The sequence below is a fragment of the Anthonomus grandis genome, chromosome 5 (genome assembly GCF_022605725.1).
Source record: "Anthonomus grandis grandis chromosome 5, icAntGran1.3, whole genome shotgun sequence".
Classification (NCBI taxonomy): Eukaryota; Metazoa; Arthropoda; class Insecta; order Coleoptera; family Curculionidae; genus Anthonomus; species Anthonomus grandis.
This window is the reverse complement of record NC_065550.1, coordinates 31,012,967-31,038,427: the sequence shown is the minus strand read 5'-3', so window position 1 is coordinate 31,038,427 and position 25,461 is coordinate 31,012,967. Positions and strand designations below refer to the sequence as shown.

The 25,461-nt window shown below is 32.8% G+C and overlaps 2 protein-coding genes across 3 annotated transcripts in view; both read left to right on the top strand.

The window, feature by feature from the left end:
• The window catches only part of LOC126736727 (sodium leak channel NALCN), a 39,695-nt gene extending 30,293 nt beyond the window's left edge, over positions 1-9,402 (top strand). Inside the window, exons 14-27 of the mRNA XM_050441240.1 lie at positions 370-549; positions 2,348-2,600; positions 2,652-2,880; positions 2,936-3,083; positions 3,146-3,266; positions 3,325-3,624; positions 5,811-6,005; positions 6,060-6,277; positions 6,333-6,556; positions 8,180-8,453; positions 8,506-8,662; positions 8,715-8,934; positions 8,989-9,152; positions 9,212-9,402. Coding sequence (XP_050297197.1) covers positions 370-549; positions 2,348-2,600; positions 2,652-2,880; positions 2,936-3,083; positions 3,146-3,266; positions 3,325-3,624; positions 5,811-6,005; positions 6,060-6,277; positions 6,333-6,556; positions 8,180-8,453; positions 8,506-8,662; positions 8,715-8,934; positions 8,989-9,152; positions 9,212-9,319 — 2,791 coding nt within the window. The 3' untranslated portion in view covers positions 9,320-9,402. The remainder of the gene's footprint in view (positions 1-369; positions 550-2,347; positions 2,601-2,651; positions 2,881-2,935; positions 3,084-3,145; positions 3,267-3,324; positions 3,625-5,810; positions 6,006-6,059; positions 6,278-6,332; positions 6,557-8,179; positions 8,454-8,505; positions 8,663-8,714; positions 8,935-8,988; positions 9,153-9,211) is intronic.
• A 104-nt stretch (positions 9,403-9,506) lies between these two features.
• LOC126736738 (BTB/POZ domain-containing protein 17) lies at positions 9,507-20,457 on the top strand. Of its 2 annotated transcripts, XM_050441262.1 has the most exons (9): positions 9,507-9,696; positions 10,020-10,116; positions 10,170-10,310; positions 10,363-10,542; positions 13,660-13,928; positions 13,988-14,184; positions 14,244-14,501; positions 19,981-20,100; positions 20,160-20,457. In XM_050441262.1, exons 2-9 carry the CDS (start codon positions 10,039-10,041, stop codon positions 20,357-20,359), a joined length of 1,443 nt encoding a protein of 480 aa, XP_050297219.1. In that variant the 5' UTR covers positions 9,507-9,696; positions 10,020-10,038; the 3' UTR covers positions 20,360-20,457. The 2 variants fall into 2 exon arrangements, with proteins under 2 accessions (XP_050297219.1, XP_050297218.1); XM_050441261.1 differs by lacking the exon at positions 9,507-9,696 and having other exon boundaries at positions 9,764-10,116.
• Positions 20,458-25,461: the final 5,004 nt, after the last annotated feature.

Here is a 25,461-nt window from a genome sequence, read left to right as displayed (position 1 = left end):
TGAAGGAATCTTAATAGCTTTTTTTTAAGCAGTTGGATACAGTTTTTCGGGTATATTTTTTGCTCTTACTTAATTACAATATATTAATTCTTGTCAACGACTTCTAGCTCGTTTAATGCACTTTTGAAGTCATTTCTTTGTCAATTTGGGACAACACACGTTGGGCGCCAAAATTACTTCCTTTTTTTTGGTTGGAATTTATTGTGATTTTAAGTCACTTCTCACACTTCTTTAATTATTTTTTTTTTATATAATAATGTGCATTTTCTGTTAATTTAAGACAGTTGAAGTCGTTCTTTGAATTTTTTTTCAGGCATGATTTTAAGGCACTTCGACTGTTACAGTCAAATTGTTTATTATGTGTTACAGAAACCAAAGGGAAGAAGATCTTAGGGAGAACCATCCGTTTTTCGACACCCCGTTATTCGCAGTGCCCAGGGAGAGTCGCTTTCGGAAATTTTGTCAATTAATAGTTTACGCCCGTTACGATGCGAGACTGAAAGATCCGCTTACTGGAAAAGAGCGAAAAGTGAAATATAAGACTTTACAGTAAGTATTAAATAAGCTCTTTGATCTCTTACGCCCGAACTATAATGGTCAAGGAACGAGGCATTGTGTATATAAATGGATTTCGCATAAAGTAAAAAGAAAACCGTCTTCTTGAAGTTAAAATTTACCTTTGCGCTAAGCGCAATAGGGTTTTTCGTAAATATAGCCAGGAAATTAAATTTTGACTTTTTAACTTTAGGTCACGTACTAAACGAAAGTTGATTTTCAGACGTTGAATATAGGGTAGTTAACTGCGCATGCCACAAATTTGTAAAGGCAGGCTTAGCATTTTAGTCCGGGCTCAAATGTTGATTTTCAAGAGAAAAAAATGAATTTGTTTTTTGTGATTTTTCAATTCAAAATATTGAAACTTGAGGTAATGCAATTGATGAAAAAATACTATGTTTTAAAGCAAAATTAACAGATAAAAATTTCAAGAAGGCTGCTGGGCGCCATCTTAGAAAAAAAATGAAATGGAAAGGGTGGTCTTGTGGCACCCAAGTTCGGAACTATTAAGATAACAATTTTCCCGGTCGTTGGATTGGCCGTCGAAAACCTGTGGAATTGCCAGCTTGCTCGCCAGATTTGACACCTCTAGACTTTTTTTATGGGGCTATTTGAAGCAAAAGCTGTACGAAACTGAACCTGCTTCAGTACTGGATTTACGACAAACAATAACGAATATTTGTAGAAATATCGATGTTGGTGTATTTGAAAATGTTCGGTGTAAAATTTCGGATCGACTGTTCTTCTGTCAAGAAGTTCAAGGCAACCATTTCCAGCATCTTCTCAATTGAACTCAATTTATTTATTCGGTATATCAAGTTAAATGTTAATGTATTTAGGTAATTATTAAATGTACCACCATTTTGTAGTAGGTAAAGATATGGAATTTATATTCTCAGGTTATCGAGCTTCAAAATGATGTGCCATAAGACCACCCTTTCCATTTAATTTTTTTTCGAAGATGGCGCCCAGCAGCCATCTTGAAATTTTCATCTGTCCATTTTGCTTTAAAACATAGTATTCATTCATCAATTGGTATCTTTTTTTAGTATTAATTTAAATCAAGTAGTAAAAAAGAAAAATGATACAAAACAAGTTTATTAGAACTTACAAACATATTTATGTTAAGTAAAACAGTGAAAAATTATGTGATTTTTACCTACTAACATATGATAGTCAGTAGGTAAAAGTACCTTATGCTCAAAGAGTATACTTAGCAAATGAGTGTGCTTATCACTTCACTATCATTTTTTAAATGATTTCTTACCAAATTAGTTGAATTTTCAAAATAAATATTTAGCTATTTATTGGCTTAATTAGAAAAAATTAGCAAGAAAAAAGTATCATATCAATACATTTACGTTAATATCTTAGTAAATTGCAATACTTGGAATACCATTAGTATTAAGGAAAAAAAAACTACTTCACCATTGACTTGATTGACAAAAATTAGTAAGCAAAGACTACCATATATCGATAGGTGTGTTGTTATTATTAAAAAAATGTATAGTTCTGAGAAGGCTATTAAAAAAGTTGAAAAACTTCTATCACTGTTGGTTTAATTAGGAAAAATTAGCACGTAAAGAGTACTATCTAGATGACATCCACCAAAAAAAACATATAGTCTCGGGAATTCCATTGATAACAACAAAAAAACTGACTTAATTGAAAAAAATAACGTGCAAGGATGTTTACTTTAATATTTAACATAACTTTGGAAAACCCATTAATATTAACATTGAAAAACTCGATTAATACAAAAAAAATGCTTATAATGTCATGTTTATTTAAGCAACTTCTTGGGGTTGGTCACTTATTTGGACTGGGTAATGATCGCGATGACCACCCTGTCATGCCTGTCGATGATGTTCGAGACGCCATTCTACAGGGTGATGGAGAATCCGAGTTTACAAGTGGCAGAATACGGTTTTGTTATCTTCATGAGCATCGAACTCGCCCTAAAAATTCTTGCGGACGGTTTGTTTTTTACCCCGAAAGCCTACGTGAAGGACGTAGCAGCCCTTCTGGACGTCTTCATTTATTTGGTGAATACCCGTCAAACCCCTATGTTATTTATTGTAACAAATTTATTATAGGTCAGCTTAACATTCCTTTGTTGGATGCCCAAAAGTGTCCCCCCAAACTCTGGCGCACAACTCTTAATGATCCTAAGATGTCTCAGGCCGTTAAGGATCTTTACCTTGGTGCCCCATATGAGCAAAGTAGTCTACGAGCTCTGTAGAGGCTTCAAAGAGATCCTGCTTGTATCCACCCTATTGATTTTACTCATTTTCATTTTTGCCAGCTACGGAGTGCAACTATATGGTAAGCATCTTATCCTTTTCACTTATCCCAAGATGTCAATTAATGTTATTTCTAGGTGGTAGATTGGCTCGTTGCAACGACCCAGTGATCACTAGAAGGGAAGATTGCCGAGGGATATTTTGGCGAAGGGTTTTCGTGACTAAAATGAAGGTGCCGCCCAGGGAGAACGAGACTTACCCTCAGATGTTGGTACCAAGAGTGTGGTAAGCAGTTGTATCAACCAGTTGCGTTAATACACTTTAACCAAGTTTCATGTTGGTCTTAGGGCGAACCCTAGAAGATTCAACTTTGACAACATTGGCGACGCCATGCTTACCTTATTCGAAGTTCTCTCGTTCAAAGGGTGGCTAGACGTAAGGGACATTTTAATAAAATCCCTGGGACCGGTAAGCAAATTCAATAGCTCCTAGACTCCCCCGATTTTACATGCTAAAACCGTTCTAGGTACATGCCATTTACATTCACATTTACATATTCTTGGGTTGCATGATCGGATTGACCCTATTTGTGGGCGTGGTGATTGCCAATTACTCGGAAAATAAGGGCACCGCACTTTTGACCGTGGACCAGCGCAGATGGTGCGATTTAAAAAAACGGTTGAAGATCGCGCAACCTTTGCATCTACCCCCACGTCCCGATGGTAAAAAGTTTAGGGCGTTCATCTACGATATCACCCAAAATTTAAAGTTTAAGAGGAGCATCGCCATATTGGTTTTGGTCAATTCGCTTCTACTCAGTGTCACTGTAAGTATCCAGATAATAGAGCAGGTTCCATAAATGTTTATGATTTACCAATATAAGTAGAATATTAGAGGGAGATAGAAAACTATTTCTCTATACTGTTTATATGCCACCTGATGCAGCATTAAATAACTATCTAAACTAGAAAATTATATAAGCATTCATATAAATAGTTGGTGGAGTTTGCTTGTTCCAGCATACCGAAGTGTTTTACTATTCTGAGCAAAGACCCTCTTGATACTTATGAGGGATTTGACTGTACCACAATTGCTTGGTTCATCCTATAACTTTTTGAAAATAATAGATAATACCGAGTGTTATAAACACTTTATTTTAAAAAACTTATTGGAGTTTACAACAAAGACTAAAAACCCTGGGGAGACAGCATATTTTCTGCATATCGGGGGATGAAAAACAGCGAGATCAAGAGAGAGAGAGAACATACAGAGCACAGAAGACAAATAAAGAGAAATGTGTGTTGCCTAATGATCGGACAGAAATTCAATTGACAGTTCTATTGACGTTGTTGACAAGGACGGTGACGATCAGCTTGGGTGGCGTGTGGCGGCAAATTTAAACCTGATCTATTGCGCGATATTTAAATTTGAAGTCATTCGCAGAATTACAGAAGTTGACGCGTTAACTGAAGTCTTTTATTTTGGTAAAAATTTGGCAATACGTTTTTCCGTTTAAAAATACCCTCATTTTAATAAAATTGTAATTTTGAATTTGAATGGATATGTTAATATTACATATCTCAGACATCCTTTTTCAAGAATGAACATATCAACTAAAATATTATTTTATATTTTAATAAATTTTTTATTTAGGACTTTTAAGTCTGGAAGATATTTAGACATAGATACTTAATTTTTTAATTATAAATTAACAACATGGGTCTGGGAGCAAATTTTAAATAAAAAAAACAAGACTAATTTGTCTTTTCAATATTTTATTTTATGATGAGTTTTTAAATTAATATAACAAAGGGCTTTAAAACGCATAAACATAGTTACAATACATTCCAAACTAAATACTGTAAACTGTAAGCATCCTATTAATAATTTACATATGAATATGTACAAGGGCGTAAAGGTTGTATGTAAAATTGTTGCAGGTATAATGCATATTTTTTCAGAAAAAATTACCTGCTTTTTTTCATTTCGATACTGTTAAAAACCTTATAAGAAACATGTAACAAACACACACCTAAATAAAAAATAAGATTCTAAAAAGGTTTTACTTCGGATTTTATCATTATGTAATAAAAAAAATAACACACATTATGGAAAGCAAAATATAAACTCTTATAACAAAAACAGATGCCTGTATTCAAGCCTGGAGAAATAAATTCCGTTAAAAATTACAGGCCAATTTCCCTACTTATTCACCTTAATAAGTTATTCGAATCTTTACTATTAAAACAATTATTTTTTAGCGTCAAAGAAGTTATCGACGTTAACCAACATCGCTTTTTCCACAAAAAATAGGTATAACCAACTGAATACAATTTATTCAGAGTGTAAACGAAAATATGGAAAAAGGTGTCGAAACGTGTACACCGACTTTTCCAAGGCTTCTTATAAGGTTCATCACCCAACACTTTTATTAAAATTAGAAAATGTCATGAAGCAAGATCGAATGCTAAGGGACCGATATTGTTTTCAATCTTTTTAAATGATATCCGTCCATGTTTTTCAATTTATAAATATCTTGCATATGCAGAACATTTGAACATTTTTATAACAATTAAGTAGTTATCAGGTTTTCTTACCTTGCAATTTGAACTTTCAAATTTTGAAAGGTATTATACCTTAAACAAATTATTTATTTATCCAGAAAAATGCCATTCGATACGTGGAGTGTATTAAAGATTTGAGTGAGGCATTGGATCCCAAACTGTTCTTCGACGTTCATATAGAAAACATTGTTCATCCATCATAAATATTATTATACAATACAATTGTTAAATCAACCATAGAATAAGCGACAGTACCTAGTTTGGAATCCCATGTAAAACAAATATTTTGTCCAAATTGAAAAGGTACAACGCAAGTCTGTAAATTGTACTAAATTTCAAATATATACAAAATAAGTACTTAAAGTGTTATGGTATATTCTAATGGACTCCTATTGTCTGGAAAATTTAAATATTAACATTAATCCTTATATTTTGCGTTTTTTTTTAGTGGGAAAAGGAAGATCCAACAACGGACACCCTGGTGACGATATCCATGATCTGCACGCTGATTTTCCTGGTGGAGGTGATCATGAAAAATATCGCCTTCACCCCTAGGGGATACCTGCAGTCCCGACGTAACAGATACGATTTATTCGTTACTGTTGTGGGGGTGATTTGGATGTTCTTCCATATAATGTTCAAGGTATAAACATTTAAATGTATATACTTTGTCCTATAGTGAATCTTCTATCTCTAGAGCGAACTGACGTACTTTATCGGGTTCATGGTGGTGATCCTGAGATTCTTCACCATTACGGGCAAGCATGCGACCTTAAAGATGCTCATGCTTACTGTAGGCGTGTCGGTTTGCAAAAGTTTCTTCATCATTTTTGGAATGTTTTTGCTGGTGTTCTTTTATGCTTTGGCCGGTACCATTCTCTTTGGTACCGTGAAGTATGGAGAAGGAATTGGAAGGTAATAATAATACCCTCAGAACTTAACGTTGAAAAAAAATATTTTTAATTTTTAGACGTGCAAACTTCCAATCTCCAGTTACAGGAGTTGCCATGCTCTTCCGTATAGTAACCGGAGAAGATTGGAATAAAATAATGCACGACTGTATGATCCAACCGCCGTATTGCACCCCCGCGGCCAACTATTGGGAAACCGATTGTGGAAATTTCATGGGGTCGCTCATTTATTTTTGCACTTTCTACGTCATCATCACTTATATAGTCTTAAACTTACTTGTGGGTACGCATTATTCAGCCCTATAATAATAATAATGTTTATTTTCAAATGCAATATAACAAAACAAATACAAGTAAATTTAATAAACATCGGCAATAAATACATAATGCCCCCAGCCCTCAGGAGCTAGTACGCTGTGCGAGGACTTGCTGGTATTTTTTTTCGCTTTAATATAAGCCTAAATTGCAAAACAAAACAAACAATCTAAACTATGAATCTATTGCAATTGCAATGCTATTTGCAACGCATAAAAATTAATTAAAACTCATAAAACTAATCAAAACAAAAAAAAAATCAAACAATTCAACAAAACATTTTTATAACAGGATTACCAAACTAAAGACCTACTGTATTTTGTACTCCTTTGAAAAACTGTTATTACCGTACTGCACCAAAGCAAGACACAGATCAAGATTAAAATTAAAGGGCCATATAAGTGGACATGCTAATTTCTAATATTTACCAAACCATCAATAAGCTGTCTATTTTGAAGGATAATAAATTTTTTGATCCTACTTTTAACCAATCCCAATGAGTTGCTACCTAGAATAACACCTCTCATTTCTACTGGTAAAAAATTATAACATCTGGCAAGAAGATAAGTGAAACAATGTTGCCCTATTATCTTCCTAGCTCTAGTGGTTTGTGAGGAATTCTGTTGACGATTTCTTGTATTATACTGATGGGTAATTAATGAAATGTTTGACTTATATTTGTGTAAATATGTTAAAATATTTGACGAATATCGAAAATTTTTGTTTCACTGTACAGTAGATCTGAGGAATATAGTCTAGGTTTTTTATAAATAATTTTAATGATACTCTTCTGAACGATTTCTAGGCATTTTAAAAATACGTCTCTAGCCCCTCCCCATCCTAAAATTCCGTATTGAAGACGAGATTCTACCAAGGCATAATAAATTATTTTTAAATGCGAAATGCTTAATATTCCAGCTAAAAACTTAAATCTACCCAATAAAGATCTTAAGGTATTTGCAACGTTTTGTATATGAATATTCCACTTAAGTTGTTCGTCTATGGTAATACCTAAATATTTTATGCTAGGTACTGCTGAAATATAAGTTATCTTATCGTTCAATTGAATATTTAACCTATCATAATTTGGAAGACCATCTCTGTATGATGAAAAACGCAGAAATTTAGTTTTATCATAATTCACACTCAATTTCCTGCTCGAAAACCAATTAAAAACATCCTTTAAAACCTCTTCTGAAATTCTTTTTACAATTTCCCAGTTTTTATCGGTAAAAAATAAAACTGTATCATCCGCGAAGCTAATATTATCTGCTGAAAAATTTGTTACCAATAAAGAGTTTAAGTAAATTATAAAAAACAAAGGTCCTAGTATAGTGCCCTGAGGTACACCGCACTTTACAATTCTTGTTTCGCTAAAAATATTTTCTATGGCAACCCTTTGGGTGCGACCAGATAAATAATTTGTAAATAATTTATGCGGCATTCCCCGTATTCCAATATTATCCAAGTCCTCCAACAGTTTATGGTGGTCAACTGTATCGAATGCCTTAGCCAGATCCAGGAAGACACATAGACAATCTGTGCAGTGAACTATATGTGCAGCCTTTACTATAAAACCTTTTGTCTTTAGCTATTATCATGGAGAATTTCTCCCTGTTTTACTCAAACGAAGAGGACGCTTTGCTCTCGTATGCTGATATACGTAACTTTCAAAACACTTGGAACGTGGTGGATATCCAGCAAAGAGGAGTGATTCCCGTGAGAAGAGTCAAGTTTATTTTAAGGCTATTAAAAGGGCGTCTAGAGGTGGATCCTCAAAAGGATCGCGTACTCTTCAAGCACATGTGCTATGAGCTGGAGCGCCTTCATAATGGAGAGGATGTCACTTTCCATGACGTCATTAAGTATATTACCCTACTCACTTCAAAAAATATATATACAACATATACATTTTAGCATGTTATCGTATAGAAGTGTAGACATCAGAAAGGCTTTACAACTAGAAGAACTATTGGCTAGGGAGGAGTTCGAATATATAATCGAGGAAGAGGTGGCCAAGCAAACCATACGAACCTGGTTAGAGGGATGTCTTAAAAAAATCAGATCAACCAGTGTAAGTAAGAAGGTCAAGAACAACATGAACTCCAAGAGTTTTTTTCTTGTAGAAGCAACAAAATAGTTTGATAGCGGGTCTGAGGGCTACCAATGAAGCAGTATCGACACCTGAGCAGCCGGAGGAGGTGCTGAAGAACCTCAAAAGTGTGGTAGCACCAGAAAAGGAGAGTAAAACTGAGGCGGAAGCTAACAAGGAGAATAAGCCGCAAATTACTGTTAAGCAGAAGGCTGATAGTTTGCCTAGGTCGGATAGTATTGGTAGTACGTCAGGTAGGATTGAAATATTGTGATCCTTTTTCTGAATAAATCAATATTTATTTGCAGGTCGTAAGTATTTGGCTCCGACCTTATCCGATCCCTCTGCGAGGCAAGAAAAGGAAAAGGTGCCACAGACAAAGAAAAAATCGAATTCAGTCAGGCCCAATCCAGTCAATAAGAATGTCACTCACTTAAATGATAGTGAGCAAGTTAAGGTGCCAAATAGGGAGGTAATTATTGGATTTAAAAACTATTTTTAATAAGATAAAACTATTTTTTCTTATTTCAGCCTTTAACGAACAAACCCAACATTCCAAAAACCACAAACGCAATGCAAGAAATCAAGGATTGGTGGAACGATCAGCTCGCTTATCAGTCATCGAGCGATGAGGACTAGAATAGAAGGTTATTGTAGAGAAATGTTTTATTGTTCATAGTATTGTACTATTTTCTTTTTAAATAAATAAGTTTGTTTCCAAATCCCTCTATGTATGTACTCCTTTATTTTGGTGTTTTTCGTGTATGATCTCCTATAGCCTTCCTAATTGCCTCCAGGTGGCGCTGATGTTAATTTATTTACAAACGAAATAGGGGCAGTAATTTAACCTATAAATCGTTAGAAATGATTAAATATTAATTGTTTTACAACAAAAACGCAATTATTGCAATATAATAATTTAAAAAAACAGACAATATTACATACTAAATAGGAAACCTGGAATCAGCTGATTTACCCAACGATGTCTCAAATCCAGAGTACTATAACCCTCAAATGTAAGCTTTTTGTATTTTAAACTGATTGAGTGCTTGCAATAATTAGAAATAATAAACAATAAGAACATAATACTCCTTAACTGCCACACGATTAGCAAATTCAATTACAAAATCAATATTAAAAAAGCCCTTAATTCACGTCTGTCAAAATCAGCTGTTAGGTTGACAGTGCTTGTTTATATTTACATCTACATCAAATTAAAATTAACTTCTTAAAACCTGATTTCTAGCTATTTTTGAATGACCCTTTTACACAACGCTTGTTTGAATTAAGAGCCGAAATAATAATACACTTTTTCCAATATCAACTTAAATGTTTCAAGATTTTAGGGAGAAAGAAGGATGTTTTATGAGGATCCTGAGAACGGTCAATCTAGGGAAGTTAAACAACCCCATAATGATAAAAACTGCCAAATTATGGTAAGTCTTGCCCTAAATATTGCTATCATAAGGCTACATTTTATATTACATAGATAGACAACTCAGACAACATACTTAAAACACTAAAAACGTTATGGCAAGATCAGAGTATGTGCGATGTTTACTTGAAAGTTGGTGGGAAACAGTATGGAGCCCACAGGTTCATCCTCTCTTCAAACAGTGATGTTTTTCAGGTAAAACCATTATACGAGGGCATCACTTTTGTTTTTCAATAGTTTCCTTTAGGCTATGTTAATGAATTCTGCATGGAGCGAGTGGAAAGAAAGCCACATCGAACTTCAAGAACTACCTATATGCGAAAGTGTATTTCAGGCCTTTCTCGAGTATTTTTATACAGGGAAAATTTTGATCACTCACACAAATGTTGTACCTATACTTGCTTTGGCAGACAAATATTTAGTCAAGGTAAATAGTACATTTTAATTAATATTTATACAATGATTTACTTTATTATACAATATTGTATAATATATCAATTTTTATTATATAATAATAATTGTACAGGAAGGAAAAATTTTGTTGTATTGCCATATTTTCTTGATTCCGAGGCACTGCAGTTGCTGCTCCTTTAGGCACACTACAAAAACAGGAAGCATTATATTTAAATGAATAGCTCAAGAATTAATAAAAAATTTGTTAGAGTTTGTGTTTGGAGCTTTACAATACGGTATTACAATATGGAGCTTTACAATACGGTTTTTTCGTTTTTCGGGTATACTCCCCCGTATCGATTTTTTTCACCAAATTTTTTTTTTTCGAAATCGAACTAACTATATCAGCATCTTCTTTAGACCACCTACATTACGAAAATACCGGGTTATAACGAGATTCGAGCAGAACTAACTGAATGACAGCACTTTAAAAATTCGGAAAAAGTCATTTTTCGACCTCGTTTTTGAGGCCAAAAATGGGCTCCAAAAATGCGATATCTCAGCCATTATCAGAGCTACGACCTTGGGGATGGTCTCGTTGGATTCAAAAGGACGAAACTAAGACAAAACCGTTGGAATTTTCCAGATCGGACCGGTAGAAGCCGAGATATCGGCCTTCAAAGTTTGGGTTTTTTCGTTTTTCGGGTATACGGGGGTATCTCAAAAATTTTTTTTTTTCGAAATCGAACTAACTATACCAGCGTATTCTTTAGACCACCTACATTACGAAAATACCGGGTTATAACGAGATTTGAGCAGAACTAACTGAATGGCAGCACTTTGAAAATTCGGAAAAAAGTCATTTTTCGACCTCGTTTTTGAGGCCAAAAGTGGGCTCCAAAAATGCGATATCTCAGCTACTATCGGAGCTACGACCTTGGGGAAGGTCTCGTTGGATTCAGAAAGACGAAACTAAGACAAAACCGTTGGAATTTTCTAGATCGGTTTAGTAGAAGCCGAGATATCGACTTCCAAAGTTTGGGTTTTTCGTTTTTCGGGTATACCCCCCCGTTTCGATTTTTTTCACCAAAAAATTTTTTTTTTCGAAATCGGACTAACTATGCCAGCGTCTTCTTTAGACCACCTACATTACGAAAATACCGGGTTATAACGAGATTTGAGCAGAACTAACTGAATGGCAGCACTTTGAAAATTCGGAAAAAAGTCATTTTTCGACCTCGTTTTTGAGGCCAAAAATGGGCTCCAAAAATGCGATATCTCAGCTACTATCGGAGCTACAACCTTGGGGAAGGTCTCGTTGGATTCAGAAAGACGAAACTAAGACAAAACCGTTGGAATTTTCCAGATCGGACCGGTAGAAGCCAAGATATCGGCCTCCAAAGTTTGGGTTTTTTCGTTTTTCGGGTATACCCCCCCGTTTCGATTTTTTTCACCAAAATTTTTTTTTTTTCGAAATCGAACTAATTATACCAGCGTCTTCTTTAGACCACCTACATTACAAAAATACCAGGTTATAACGAGATTTGAGCAGAACTAACTAAATGGCAGCACTTTGAAAATTCGGAAAAAAGTCATTTTTCGACCTCGTTTTTGAGGCCAAAAATGGGCTCCAAAAATGCGATATCTCAGCTACTATCGGAGCTACGACCTTGGGGAAGGTCTCGTTGGATTCAGAAAGACGAAACTAAGACAAAACCGTTGGAATTTTCCAGATCGGACCGGTAGAAGCCAAGATATCGGCCTCCAAAATTTGGGTTTTTTCGTTTTTCGGGTATACCCCCCCGTATCGTTTTTTTTCAGCAAAAATTTTTTTTTTCGAAATCGAACTAATTATACCAGCGTCTTTTTTGGACCACCTACATTACGAAAATACCGGGTTATAACGAGATTCGAGCTGAACTAACTGAATGACAGCATTTTGAAAATTCGGAAAAAAGTCATTTTTCGACCTCGTTTTTGAGGCCAAAAAGGGGCTCCAAAAATGCGATATCTCAGCTACTATTCGAGCTACGACCTTGCGGATGGTCTCGTTGGATTCAGAAAGACAAAACCGTTGGAATTTTCCAGATCGTACCGGTAGAAGCCGAGATATCGACTTCCAAAGTTTGGATTTTTTCGTTTTTCGGGTATACCCCCCCGTATCGATTTTTTTCACCAAAATTTGTTTTTTTTCGAAATCGAACTAACTATACCAGCGTCTTCTTTGGACCACCTACATTACGAAAATACCGGGTTATAACGAGATTCGAGCAGAACTAACTGAATGACAGCACTTTGAAAATTCGGAAAAAGTCATTTTTCGACCTCGCTTTTGAGGCCAAAAATGGGCTCTAAATATGCGAAATCTCAGCGACTATCAGAGCTACGACCTTGCGGATGGTCTCGTTGGATTCAGAAAGACGAAACTAAGACAAAACCGTTGGAATTTTCCAGATCGGTTTAGTAGAAGCCGAGATATCGACCACCAAAGTTTGGGTTTTTTCGTTTTTCGGGTATACCCCCCCGTATCGATTTTTTTCACCAAAATTTGGTTTTTTTTCGAAATCGAACTAACTATACCAGCGTCTTCTTTAGACCACCTACATTACGAAAATACCGGGTTATAACGAGATTCGAGCAGAACTAACTGAATGACAGCACTTTGTATCGATTTTTTTCTACTATATATTTTCGCCGAGAGAGTTTATGCTGGGTGCTTTATATGCTGTGGAAATACCATCGTTTGCGCATGAAGCCTTGCTTTTAAGAGAATTAATTTGCATTATCAATTTATTTACCATAACTTCCGAGAAACTCGTTGGATTAGGTTTTTGAAGGTTTTTCCCGATATTACAATAATAGATGAGAATTTCGAGATACTTTATCTTTTCCAGTTACTTCCTTACCATTTTCAATTATAGAGTTTAAAATTACATTTTTATTTGCAGTTGTATACAACCTTGTCATAGTTAAAAAATGTATTTAAATTCATGATAACTTACAAAAAATTGTTTAATTTTTGTTTGTAATTTAATATTTATAATCTAAATTCTGTAAAACCTAGGCTCTGGTACCTGTGTTATTTAGTATTTTATCATCAGAATTTTATGGATTTTTTTTTCTAAAAAAATTTATATAATATGATTTTTAGGGTTTACAAAGAAACTGTATCACCTACATGAGCTACCATGTACCGCACGCAGCTTACCACAACCAACTGTCCCCTTGGCTGCAATACTCTTACATATGCAATCACGAGGAAACTTTAACGAGCTGCAAAAACTTCTTCAAGTGGAACTTTGAAGCTGTCGCCAAAACTACCGATTATGGCAACGTCGACTGTGATATTTTCATTAAAATTATTAGTTCCGACGATGTGGTTGTACATAATGAGATGATGCTTTATCACTGTGTTGTACGGTAAGAATAAATATGACTTGGTCTAATTATTGTTGTTACATTTAATAATTTGATATTAGATGGTTGGATTTACAAAGGGCAAAAGTAAACAAATCTGCTAAAGAGTATAAGGAATTGGTTGAAATGGTTATGATGAACATTAGATTTCCCATGATGACCCCAAGGGAATTGGCCGAACTTTTGATATCTCCCTTGATTAAGCAGCACGAGCAATTTTTCGTTGACAGGATGGCTATTGGAATGAAATACCATTCTGGTAATGAGTGAATCTGGCCTGGATATAACCGAAAAATGTTAACAGTTGAAGTTATTTAGGTTTTGAAGATCAACTAGAGAGGCATTACGTTGAAGAGCGTCATCTCTTCATTCCCAGATTGTATACGTCGGATAGCCGGTCGGCGGTTTTAAACATTGACAATTTTTGGGATCTGCAGAGCTATCATGTGAGCACTTTCGTGTTTTCCTCTCTGTTATCCGCTGCTGAACACGATTCCCATAAAATAAGCGAGTGGGAGGTCAAGCTGTATCCTAAGGGAGTGCATTTTAAAAAATGCTATTTGATTTGTTGGCAAGGTAACAAGATATTTTGCTAGAATAAGAGTATAACTGAATATACTGCTGTCCATAGGAAAACCATCGTACGTTAAGTTTTTTGAAAAATTAGATTATTGTGTTTTTCTTATTCTTTGGACTAAAATCTTTTAAATTTGGGATAAATTTTTATAATAATAACGTTTATTAAAAAACAATATACATAACATATACTTACTAACCAATATAATTAATAAAATTAAACGTTTAGAAATATCACTGAAGTACACTAAGCACTTGTGGCTGGTTTCTTTGTAAACCCTAAAAATCAGATCAAATAAAGCCGGAAAAGAAAATAATACATAAAATTCTGATTAAGCAATATTTTTTTAAATTGATTTATAACTGACTCTAAAATAGTGAATATCACAGGTATCAGAGCCTAAACATTAAATTAGACAGTTTTCTAATAGATTTAAATACGTTTTTAAATTATGACAAGGTTGTTTGCAACTGTAAATAAAAATGTGATTATACACTTTATAATTCAAAATCGAAAGGAAGTAACTGAAAAAGATAAAATATCTCGAAATTTCTGGACTGTTATTGTAATATAGTAAAAAAATTATCCTTAATTAGAAACCTTATTAGTCCAACGCGTTTCTAGGCTATTTTCTAACATATTTTGAAAAACTCCATAATAACTCCCATATTTAAGTCTGGTGATAGTCAGTGTGTTGAAAACAATCGACCTATTACCATAACAAGTTACGTGAATAAATTTCTTTAAAAGTGCATTAAAATCAAATTGGAAATACATTAGGAAAATAATGAAGTTTTGTCAATTGAAACAAGTAAAAATTAATCGCTTCGTTGGAAATATAGGTATGGTTGAATATAGTGTATGTAAACAACCTTACCAGAATTTCACCTGAAATACATTTTTCTGTTATATAATAAATTGGTTATTTATAACAGTAACCAACAAGAAGAATCTTTGGAACTAACAATACACGGTTATCCTTGTTTTGCAAAACAAATGTACAAAAATACCTCTGTGTTTATATTGACAAAAAGTATAATATTAATTAATATAAAAACATTTTATAAAGTCTATCAGTCATGGGAGTTTATGCCTTGTGAGTTGTTAAGAGTGGTCTATCAGGCTCTGATTGAATCCACTCTAAATAATGGCATAAGAATTTGGGGTTGTGTGTGCAGTACAATCTTATCAAACCTGGTTATCACTCAAAAATATATATTAATAAATAAAAAACCGAAAAGATACCCAACAGTTAATTTGTTTTTGGAAAGTGGTGCTCTCAGAGTAAGAGAAGTTTATCTGAAAAACCCCCTTTACTTTGTGAAAAATAAGATTTATATAAATTTAAGATACGGATTTATTTACCAATTCCAAAAATCTAATTTATAGTCTTTATTGTAGCTTTGCACCTAGACAACTGAATTCCTGTATGTGTAAATGAAAAGAATTGAGTTTGCTCTTAAATTTTAGAATGCTACTCAAAACAAACAATCCATATCATCACATGGCAGGGTCGCCATGTGATAACGGGAGGTTTAATTATATTTCATTACAACAACTTGTTTCTGTCATGTCTAAAATAAGTTTATATTTTAATTTAGGGCAAAGAATTTAAAATTGCTTACCTAAATTAATACACATAAAACAATTATAATTAAACATATTTCTACATTATTTGACATAGTTCTGCATATGAACTGGCATGAACACTGACTAAGCTATTGAATAATATATGATATTATAGTAACTTAAAATATTACGTATGTAGGTACCTAATATGAAGAGTACCCAACTAGCAATTTTAGTTACGGCTACAACATTGTTTGACTATATTACTTTATTCAAGTAATAAATCGGTAACTGGTACCAAAAAAATATCTTATAAATTTAAATAACTGCCAAGTAAAAAATAGTAGTAAGAAATACGTAATATTAACTTAATACTTGACTATATAGTAATTATTACTTTGCGGTAACTCAATTACAACGTCGTTACTATAACGTAGAAAATATTGGTCGGTGGGACGATTAAATGGGCACTTTTAAGTAAGCGCGATTACAAAGCTAAATTTCAAGTTCTTGCGACTACATAGGAACATCAAAATATTACCATGCAGTAATACACTTTGAAGTAATATTATCAGTAACAAGACCGAAATAGTTACCCTTATTTCTTCTTTAAAGTAATATTTACCACCTTGGCTATTAAAGCAAATTACCTTTAAGTAATTATTTCTACTATGCAGTAAAATATACTTTATAGTAGCATTTTTTTGAAATAATTTACTTATTCCTAAGTCATTTTTACTTTGAAGTAACAAAATAAACTTCTTGATAACTCTAACAATAATTCGCCATATTTTTTTTAATTATTTGACTCCATTTTGTGAAAAGGTATTGCACGATTTTATAAATTTGCTAAAATAGGAATACTTTTACATTTTGTGCAATTTTTATTAAATTATAGACTTCTTATATTCATAGGAGTAAAGAGGAGTGAAAAAAATTATCTACCTTCTTTAAAAAATTAAATTTAAATATTTAGACTTGGTATATTTTTTTGTTAAAAGTCATTATTTTAATGAGGCGTTCTTTATTTTCGTCCTATTTTGCCTATGTTTAACAGTAAAATTTGCTTCGTTTACATTTTTCCACTCCGGTAAGCGATAATATCAGCTATATTAAATACAATATGAAGTAGATTAACCCCGATACAACGCCATCACTTAGAATAAAGACGGACATATAAAATTATTTGTGTTGACAAAGAAAGAGAATCAAAATGTTTGCATAATATTGTCTCAGTAACTTCTTAGTAACTAGCACTGCACAATTACTACTTTATGACATCCCGAAAACCACTATGGGACGTTAAAAAGAAGTTCTCGGGACGATAGAATTACGTATTTGCTACAGCAAAATCATTCCCAATTTTGGTAAAAAAGTGGTAACAGAACGGTGCCTAAACGGTTTCCGCGACTAGTAACCACAACTTTAAAGTATTCTTTATAGTCGCGATTATGTAGCTGTTGCCAAAAATGCTAGTTGGGTAGGTACAGGGAAAAAACCAGATATGTCATTTCTTTTCACATTAGAGTAAATTGAATTTTAATGTTCAAAACCAATTATTTTTATTTCCAAAACGAATATAAACATGTAGTTTACATAAAACAGAAGTTAATATTATTATAAAGTATGAGTTGATTATGACTATGGTTTTTTGGTTTAGAAAAACTAAATACGGCTTTATTGCAAAAAAATCTGCATCACTCAGGGTTTCGCAGGAACAAAAGCAGCAATGTCACCTGAAACCGACAAAAACCAGCTGCTTTTATTTTTGAAATAAAAAAGAATATTTTATTTTTTGGAATTTTTAATGTTTATTTATCAACATATTATTATAAAGTAAGTTATAGATGAGCCAGGTTTTGAAAAAATGTCACGGCTTTTGGACTGCAAAACCTCATGACGCTCATTAGGTCGTTAAACTTAGCCTTTGGAATTGCCACTTGGAATTACCATCGTATATCGGAACGGGAAGCAAAAATTCTCCGCATCTTAAAGCTGAATTTCGGATAAAGCGTTTTCGTATTAATCCAAAAAAAACTGGTCCATTGTATGTTGAACGGTAATAGATAAGGCGGCTTTGATCAGATGATGCCACTATTTCCTTCAAAATCTGGATTTTAAATGGGCATTTTTATAAATCTATTGTGTCTAAAAATGTTTTCCAATCCAGTATCATATTTTGTGACACACTCACTACAACAAACGGCGATGGTTTGGAGCGGGAATGCCTAATGACTTCTTCGAACTCTTCCGGGACCTCAAAGGGGCTCTTCAAATCCCACAATCCTACATTTTTGTCACATTCTAAATAGGGGTGTCCTCTTATAGGAAATGTGATTTTTATTTCATTCAGATTATGAATTTTGTTGTTTACTACAAAATGAATAAATCGAAAAATGCTAAAGTTTTTATTTTGTCCTCCGGCAGAGTCACGGAAAATTTGCAGTTCTTCAACATCGTCGTCTAAATAATTATTGATAAAATGGAGAAGAAAAGATACAACTTCGTTTGATCCTTTTCTAGCCTATACTGAGAGGACATGTACATTAAAGGCGTACATACAAAATTGGCGTTTATAATACACGTCGTTAGTGGCAATTTTAGGAATGGAAATATTTTTTGCAAAATCAATGCAGATGGCTTCCTTTTTGTTGCTTTTTTGCTGCTTTTTTGGCTTGTCTTTTCCTTGAATAAAACGCCTCAGCCTTTCTTTTATGCAACTCATTCATAACGCTTAATTCTCTAATTTCATCAGTATCAGTCAAACTTTTAAGCCTAATTTGAAATTCACCACACGTTGCGCATGTGTCACTTGTAGAGTATCCAAAAGCAATATTAAATTCTTTATTAAAGATTATTCTGTACGTTTCATACGAGACTTTAGCATTTAGATGCTTTTCCTTAAAGAGGTTAAACATCTTTTTGATTGTAAATTCTTCTGGTAAATAGGTCTTTTTTGTATCTTTTAGACTATAGTGGCTCTGACGACCCTTAAAACTTTTGATGTGGTCACATACCAAACCTTTTGTTAAGTCGTCCAGCTTCCTATGAGTTGCACTATGCTTTCCACGTCTGTCCTTAGGAGCTGCACCACTTCGTTTAAGGCTTTCCTTTATATAATTTATTTTATTTTTTGTAATCCCATGAATGGAACAAAAAGCTTTGGCACACACCGGAATATCACACAGATAAACAAGAAGTCACACTTTTGCGGTTACAATAATACTGGTACGTTTTTTAAAAATGAATATTGCATCAACCGGTTTGTTTACATGACATCGCTGGACGTTTTTTCCCTGGACATTTGGACTAAACTGGTTTTTATTCGGTACGTTATATTTTAGATACTAATTTACGCAAGCCTACGGTGGTTGTTTCCCGGTTTTAGTACTCTAAAATAAGCGTCTTCATTCGAAGAATTCAATGGCGCCTCTACCGAGATTTTCAATAAAAAGTGACATCCGGTTTTTTCCCTGTACCCTTCATATATGCTAAAATATAAAATAAACTGATATACTTAATTCTAAATAATATTATATAACTTAAAGATAACTGAAGATAATTAAATGATCTATGCAAAATTGTTTAAGTGCTAAAATTTGATATATTTAGGGTTATCATTTTTAATCAGGTATTTTAACACAACTCAAAAATACCGTTTGTTTAAATATTCAGTGTTTATGACTGCAATGTCAGTTTCATTTCTCCTTTTAGGTTATCTTAAATTTACAATTCTTAACATACGGTGTTTTTCCATTGGACAGCATTAAAGGAAATGTCGCTCTCTTCAAAATTCTCAAAAGTATTCTGCCCATAGGTGCATTACCAAGTATAAATGCCTTGTTATAAGCATTTCTCTTAAACCTATATTTTTAAAGCGGTATAAAATTAATTTCCAAAGAATTGTAGGTACCATGGAAGTTCCTGAAGAAATCTTGAAAACCGTCAGGTTATCTTTGACCTGTGGTGAGTCGGCTAATGCCAACGTGAGAGTAAAAGTCTCAGTGTTGATTTATGGTATACAAGGAGGTAATATTTAATTAATTAGAATTGGAAGTTAAGTGTTTGCTATTATGGTTATTTCTTAGGTGTGGAACATGTGATGCAAATAATCGAAAAATCCCACTACTTTAACGCGCAAAGTAATATTTTAAACATGGACGATCTGATCCCGTTTCACGTTTTAAATCCGGGCGCTAGTCTCGATCCGACTTACGAAAATCCGTACTTGATCGGCCCCAATAAGAATCAACTTAAATTGACCATTGTTATTGCACCAATTCAATAATATAATCCGAAATATATCTTTGTTATTTGTTTTTTTTTTTCGTATATTAAAGCTTTTTTAGTTGTTATATAATAATAAGAATAAAGTTTTTAATGAGACGTGTTAGTGAGTTTTATTAATAATAATAATAATATATATTTTTTTGGCAAATTTCGCTACAAGTAATTTACAGGATTTTGATGTTATAAAAGTAAGTCCTGGTAGTTTTCACCTTTTTTATTTGATTAAATTAAACAGGTTTTTCGCGATTGAAATTTTGTTATAAGTGTTTGGAAAAAGTTACTCAAAAAGTGCATTAATCTACCTGGAAAAACATAAAAAATTGCATTTTTAACTACCTAAAAAAGCCTTTAAAAATGCATTCATAAAAAAACAACTTGAACTGCTTGAAACTAACTGAAAAAAGACTTAGAAAGTGCATTAAACACTCTAGAAGTGAAAGAAATAACTTAAAATTGTAATTAACTAATTGGAAAATAGTGAATAATGATCTTTATCGCTTGGAAATTTAAAGCCATTTGTCCCACTTCTAGACGGGTTTATGGGCAGTTGAACGCATTTTTAAGGAATTTTTTCCAGGTAGTTTAAATTGATATTCGTTATTTTCCAGGAAGTTTATTACAATTTTAAGGCATTTTGCACTGGAATTTTTATGTTTTTTTCAGGAAGTTGAATACAGTTTTGACAAAATTTTCTGTTACTTCCAAAGCTATTGGGTCGTACTACAGGTAATTGAAAGCAAATTTTCAATTACCTGTTTAGTTTTCAGTTACCTCCCTTATTCAAGTGCCTGAAAGTTAAAAAAAAATACGTTCTACCGAAGAAATGAGAAAAAAATTAGCTAAAAAGGGTATTAAACTGGGTAGAATTCGGAAAAAATAACCTAAAACTATAATAAGCCTGGAAAAAAAATAAAAACGACTCCAACTGCAAATTCGTAAAAAAATATGTAAAAATGATTTTTTTATAAGTTTTTCACGAATTAAAAAAAAAATTAAGAACCCAAAAGTAAAAATAATTTTTCCAGACAGTTATAGAAAAAAAGAACCTCAAAAATTATGATTTTTTTTAACAAATTTTGAAAATAGTGAAGAATTTAGTTCGGTCCTTGTCAACAACAGAATTTAAACAAATAAATTAATTAAAAATAGTAAAATTTAAGAAAAAACAATAATAATAAATTGAGGGTTTTTTGACATGGAATCAAACCCTGGGGCATATATCGAATACCAATTTTAAACCTTTTATCCCCTAATAATGGACACCACTGTGTCCGAAACATGTCGGGAATTTAAAACAACTAAATGTTTAATAAATAAGCGGAGGGAGACTGCAGGATTTTCATTTTACCTCAAATTTTGAAAAAATAATTAGGGTAATCCAGGCACTTAAATAATATTGATATAGAAATAACTTTATTTAACACGAGATTTTTTTTCAAATAAAAATGTTTTTTAGACCAAAAGTCAAAATTATTCGATCCTTCGAGGCACTTCAAACAATTTCGATTTTTCTAATCGAGTTTTTAATTCAAAAATTTCCATTTTTTAAGTTTTTTTCACACAAATTTTGAGAAAACTTATCATAAAAATTAAAACGTTTTCCAGGCAGTTGAAATAATTGATTTCATCAATATTGTGAATTTTACAGTATCAATATTTTTTCAAATCATTGAAAAAATGCTCAATAACTCCAAATGGCTGTATTTACAAGGAAACTTGAAGGGACGTTTTTGGTAAAGAAAGTCAATAAAATCGGTATAACTTATTAGCTTACATGTAAATCTAAAATTAAAAAATAATCCTTAGGTAAACTTTCAAAATGCTTAGATTATTCTTGCAAGGCCTTTGATAGTATCCACTCGCTTTTTTTTAATAATTAGGATCAAATACATAGGAATTACAGACAGTTTTTGACCGCTGTTATACAAGGTGCCTGCGGAAGGTTGGGAAATTTCGAAACTGGAGATACTACCAGTGGCTTCTTCTTAGGGTCAATTGGTCAATGACCCCCCTAAAATAATCTCATAAAAATACCAATTTTATTAAAAATATCTTTTATCTAAAACTTCACTGTGAATTATAAACTCTCTAACGTCGCGCCTCGCGCTTATCACACAAGCCCGTGGCTGGGCCGTATTTTAAATTGTCCCTATACAATTCTTATGGCTTATGGAGAAATGCATGTAAAATAGAACAAAGAGGGCAGATTCACATTTCATGAGCGGGAGTGAGAGTCACCTTTCAGTCCTATATCGCTAACGTAGTCGACGGCCCGACTGGATGAATGTTTTGTTTTAGTTAGTTACTGTATATTTTAAACAAACTAATCGTATGTGTAAAATTTTGCGGAGTTTTTGATATTGCATTGCGCGGTCATGACGAAAGTAACAGCTCCAATAATCCTGGAATTTTTCTGGGCCTTATCGATTTTGTTTCTGAACTGGATTTAATGCTTAAAGAACATATTGAAAAAAGTACAGTATTTAAACGAACATCAAAAACAATTCAGAACGATATTTTAGAATCAATGTTAGCCATTGTACATACTCATAATTAAGGAGATTGGCCAGACAAATTTTGTGGCAATTTAAGTAGATGAGACCACAGACAGCTCCAATAAAACGCAGATGATTGTCATATTGCGATATGTATTAACTGGTATTGTACATGAAAGATTTTGGAAATTTGTTAACCCTCCAGGTACCACAGCACAACATTTAACTAATGTAATATTGGAAGAACTTCAATTATTAAAAATTAATGAAGCACCTGAAAAATCGATTGCCTAAAGTTACGATGGTGCATCAGTCATGAGCGGTAAACTAAAGGAGTACAAACAAAAATTAAAGAAATATACCCAAATGCACACTTTATTCACTGCTATGCCCATCAACTTAATCTTATCCTGCAAAAAGCGGCGAGTCGACATAAACCGATAAAAATCTTTTTTGCAAATTACACGCATTTTCGTCCTTTTTCGGCCAATATCTAAAACGTACGATGGTTCTGGATAGAGTGGTTAAAGTAAGGCTACCTAAAGCTACACCCACTCGATGGGCTTTCAATACAAAATGTGTTGAAATTGTATACACTTATAAAGATGATTTAAAATCTTGCTTAGAGGAAATTATTGATGAGGTGCAAGATGGTAACAATATAAATCAAGCAACTGGTTTAAAAAGATATTTGGAAGATGAGCTTTTTTTTATTTTGGTTAAATTTTTTCTATAAAATAATGCCCCAAGTTGATATATTGTTTAAACAATTGCAAATGCGAGATATTGATGTCATATCTGTCAAAAATTATATACTGTCTTTTAACAACAATATCCAAATAATTAGAAATACTATATTGGAATCAGAAGAACCAAGCACATCAACAGCAAAAAAAAGAAAAAGTACTACAGCTACAGAGGATCCAAAGCGACGAACTGCACTGGAAATTTGTGATATTATTATATCTGAAATAAATCACAGGTTTGGTTTCAATGATCATCTCATGATTTTACAGTTACTCTACACAGAGAAATTTGAAGCATACACTACCAACTTTCCGTAAAATATTTTAAATATGGTAAAGGCTCATTATCCCACAGTAAATATTTCCAAACTAAAATCGGAACTTAAAGTCATATATTGTCGTGAGGATTTTCGCAATAGTGCCCGTGCAGTAGCCATACTTCAACTTTTTATTAACATGAATTTGTCTGAATCATTTTCTGAAGCAGTGAAATTATTAAATATTTTGTGCACACTCCCTATGATAACCGTGGAAAGTAAGAGATGTTTTTTCTACTTTAAAAAGAGTAAAAACATTCCTGCGTAATACGATGGGACAATCTAGACTTAGTGCCTTGTCTATGTTGAGGATCGAGAAAACGCTTGTCAAAAGCATTCCAAATTTCAATGAGAAGGTCATAGACTATTTTGCAGAACTAAAGGATAGGAGAATTGACTTAAAATATAAAAATATTTAAGGTAAGTTTCATTTTAATAAATTTACAATTTATTATATAAATATTCCTTTATATCAGTCGATAACCTGTTTATACCCTTTTTCCTATATTTTTATTTAAAATATTTACTATAATAAAAAGGCAAAGTTAATTTTTGGAAAACGATTTAAGCATTTAAAGTTATTTCTACCCGCTTAATAGGATAAAAATCTCGGTAAATATTATTGAGTTTTATCCAAGTCTGTATTTTTTATCTAAAATATAAATGCTAAAAGATCTTTCAAATACTTTTAAAAATCAATAGTTTGATTTGTTTTTTTTTTATTAGAGTATAAGTTTTCAAACCAAAATGACTCCCCTGAAGATTGACCCACGAGCCGCCACTGGATACTACAGAACAAAATATGTGAATTGAACCAAACATAGTGTCAATGTTACAATATTCCTTATTGCTTGAAAAGCATTTCAGATTTTGGCAAAAAACTCGGTATAGGAAGATTTTCTAGTATGGGAAACAAGAGTCCGTTAGTTTTTATGGCCAAACTTCTAGAGGGCTCCTCTTACAATGCTATTTCGGTAAATAACTTATCATAACTTTTTTGTGCTACCCTGGATACAACAAACTTATTTTCTCCTATTTCCACAACAAAAAAGTTCAGTTATTAAATGAGTCTAAAATTAATAGTTTTAGAGATATTTGTTTTTAATATTACCAATGCATTATAAATAATGACTTTTATTTAAAACCGACATTTATATAATGTCATATAATAAGTAAATAGAATAAGTCTTTTTATGTAGCAATTAAATAATTTTGTGATTTTGATATTTTTGGGAAATATAATGAATTTCATGATCAACCATAGTAATACTATATATCTTGCATCATTTAGACAGGAAATGGAAAAGAGCTGCCAACCTAATGTTATTCTTTCAAATAAATGTTAAAGAGATTAATTAGCCAAAGAAGTGCCCTTATAAAAGATCTTCAGCAATACCAGTAAAAAATCAGTTAAACCCTCAGTAACTAACTCATTTTTTCATATTTGATATATCATTACGATATTTATTTCTGATGGCATCATAAGGAAGACTTATTATAGTACTGATATCAAATATGTGGTTTATAAAATAAAAGTCCCAA

Excerpts from the sequence above, each read along its gene's own strand:
- LOC126736738 (XM_050441262.1), top strand. The coding sequence starts at position 10,039 with ATGTTTTATGAGGATCCTGAGAACGGTCAATCTAGGGAAGTTAAACAA. Across the intron at positions 10,117-10,169 it reads ATAAAAACTGCCAAATTATG|ATAGACAACTCAGACAACAT; the intron begins GTAAGTCTTGCC and ends TATATTACATAG. Across the intron at positions 14,185-14,243 it reads TGGAATGAAATACCATTCTG|GTTTTGAAGATCAACTAGAG; the intron begins GTAATGAGTGAA and ends GAAGTTATTTAG.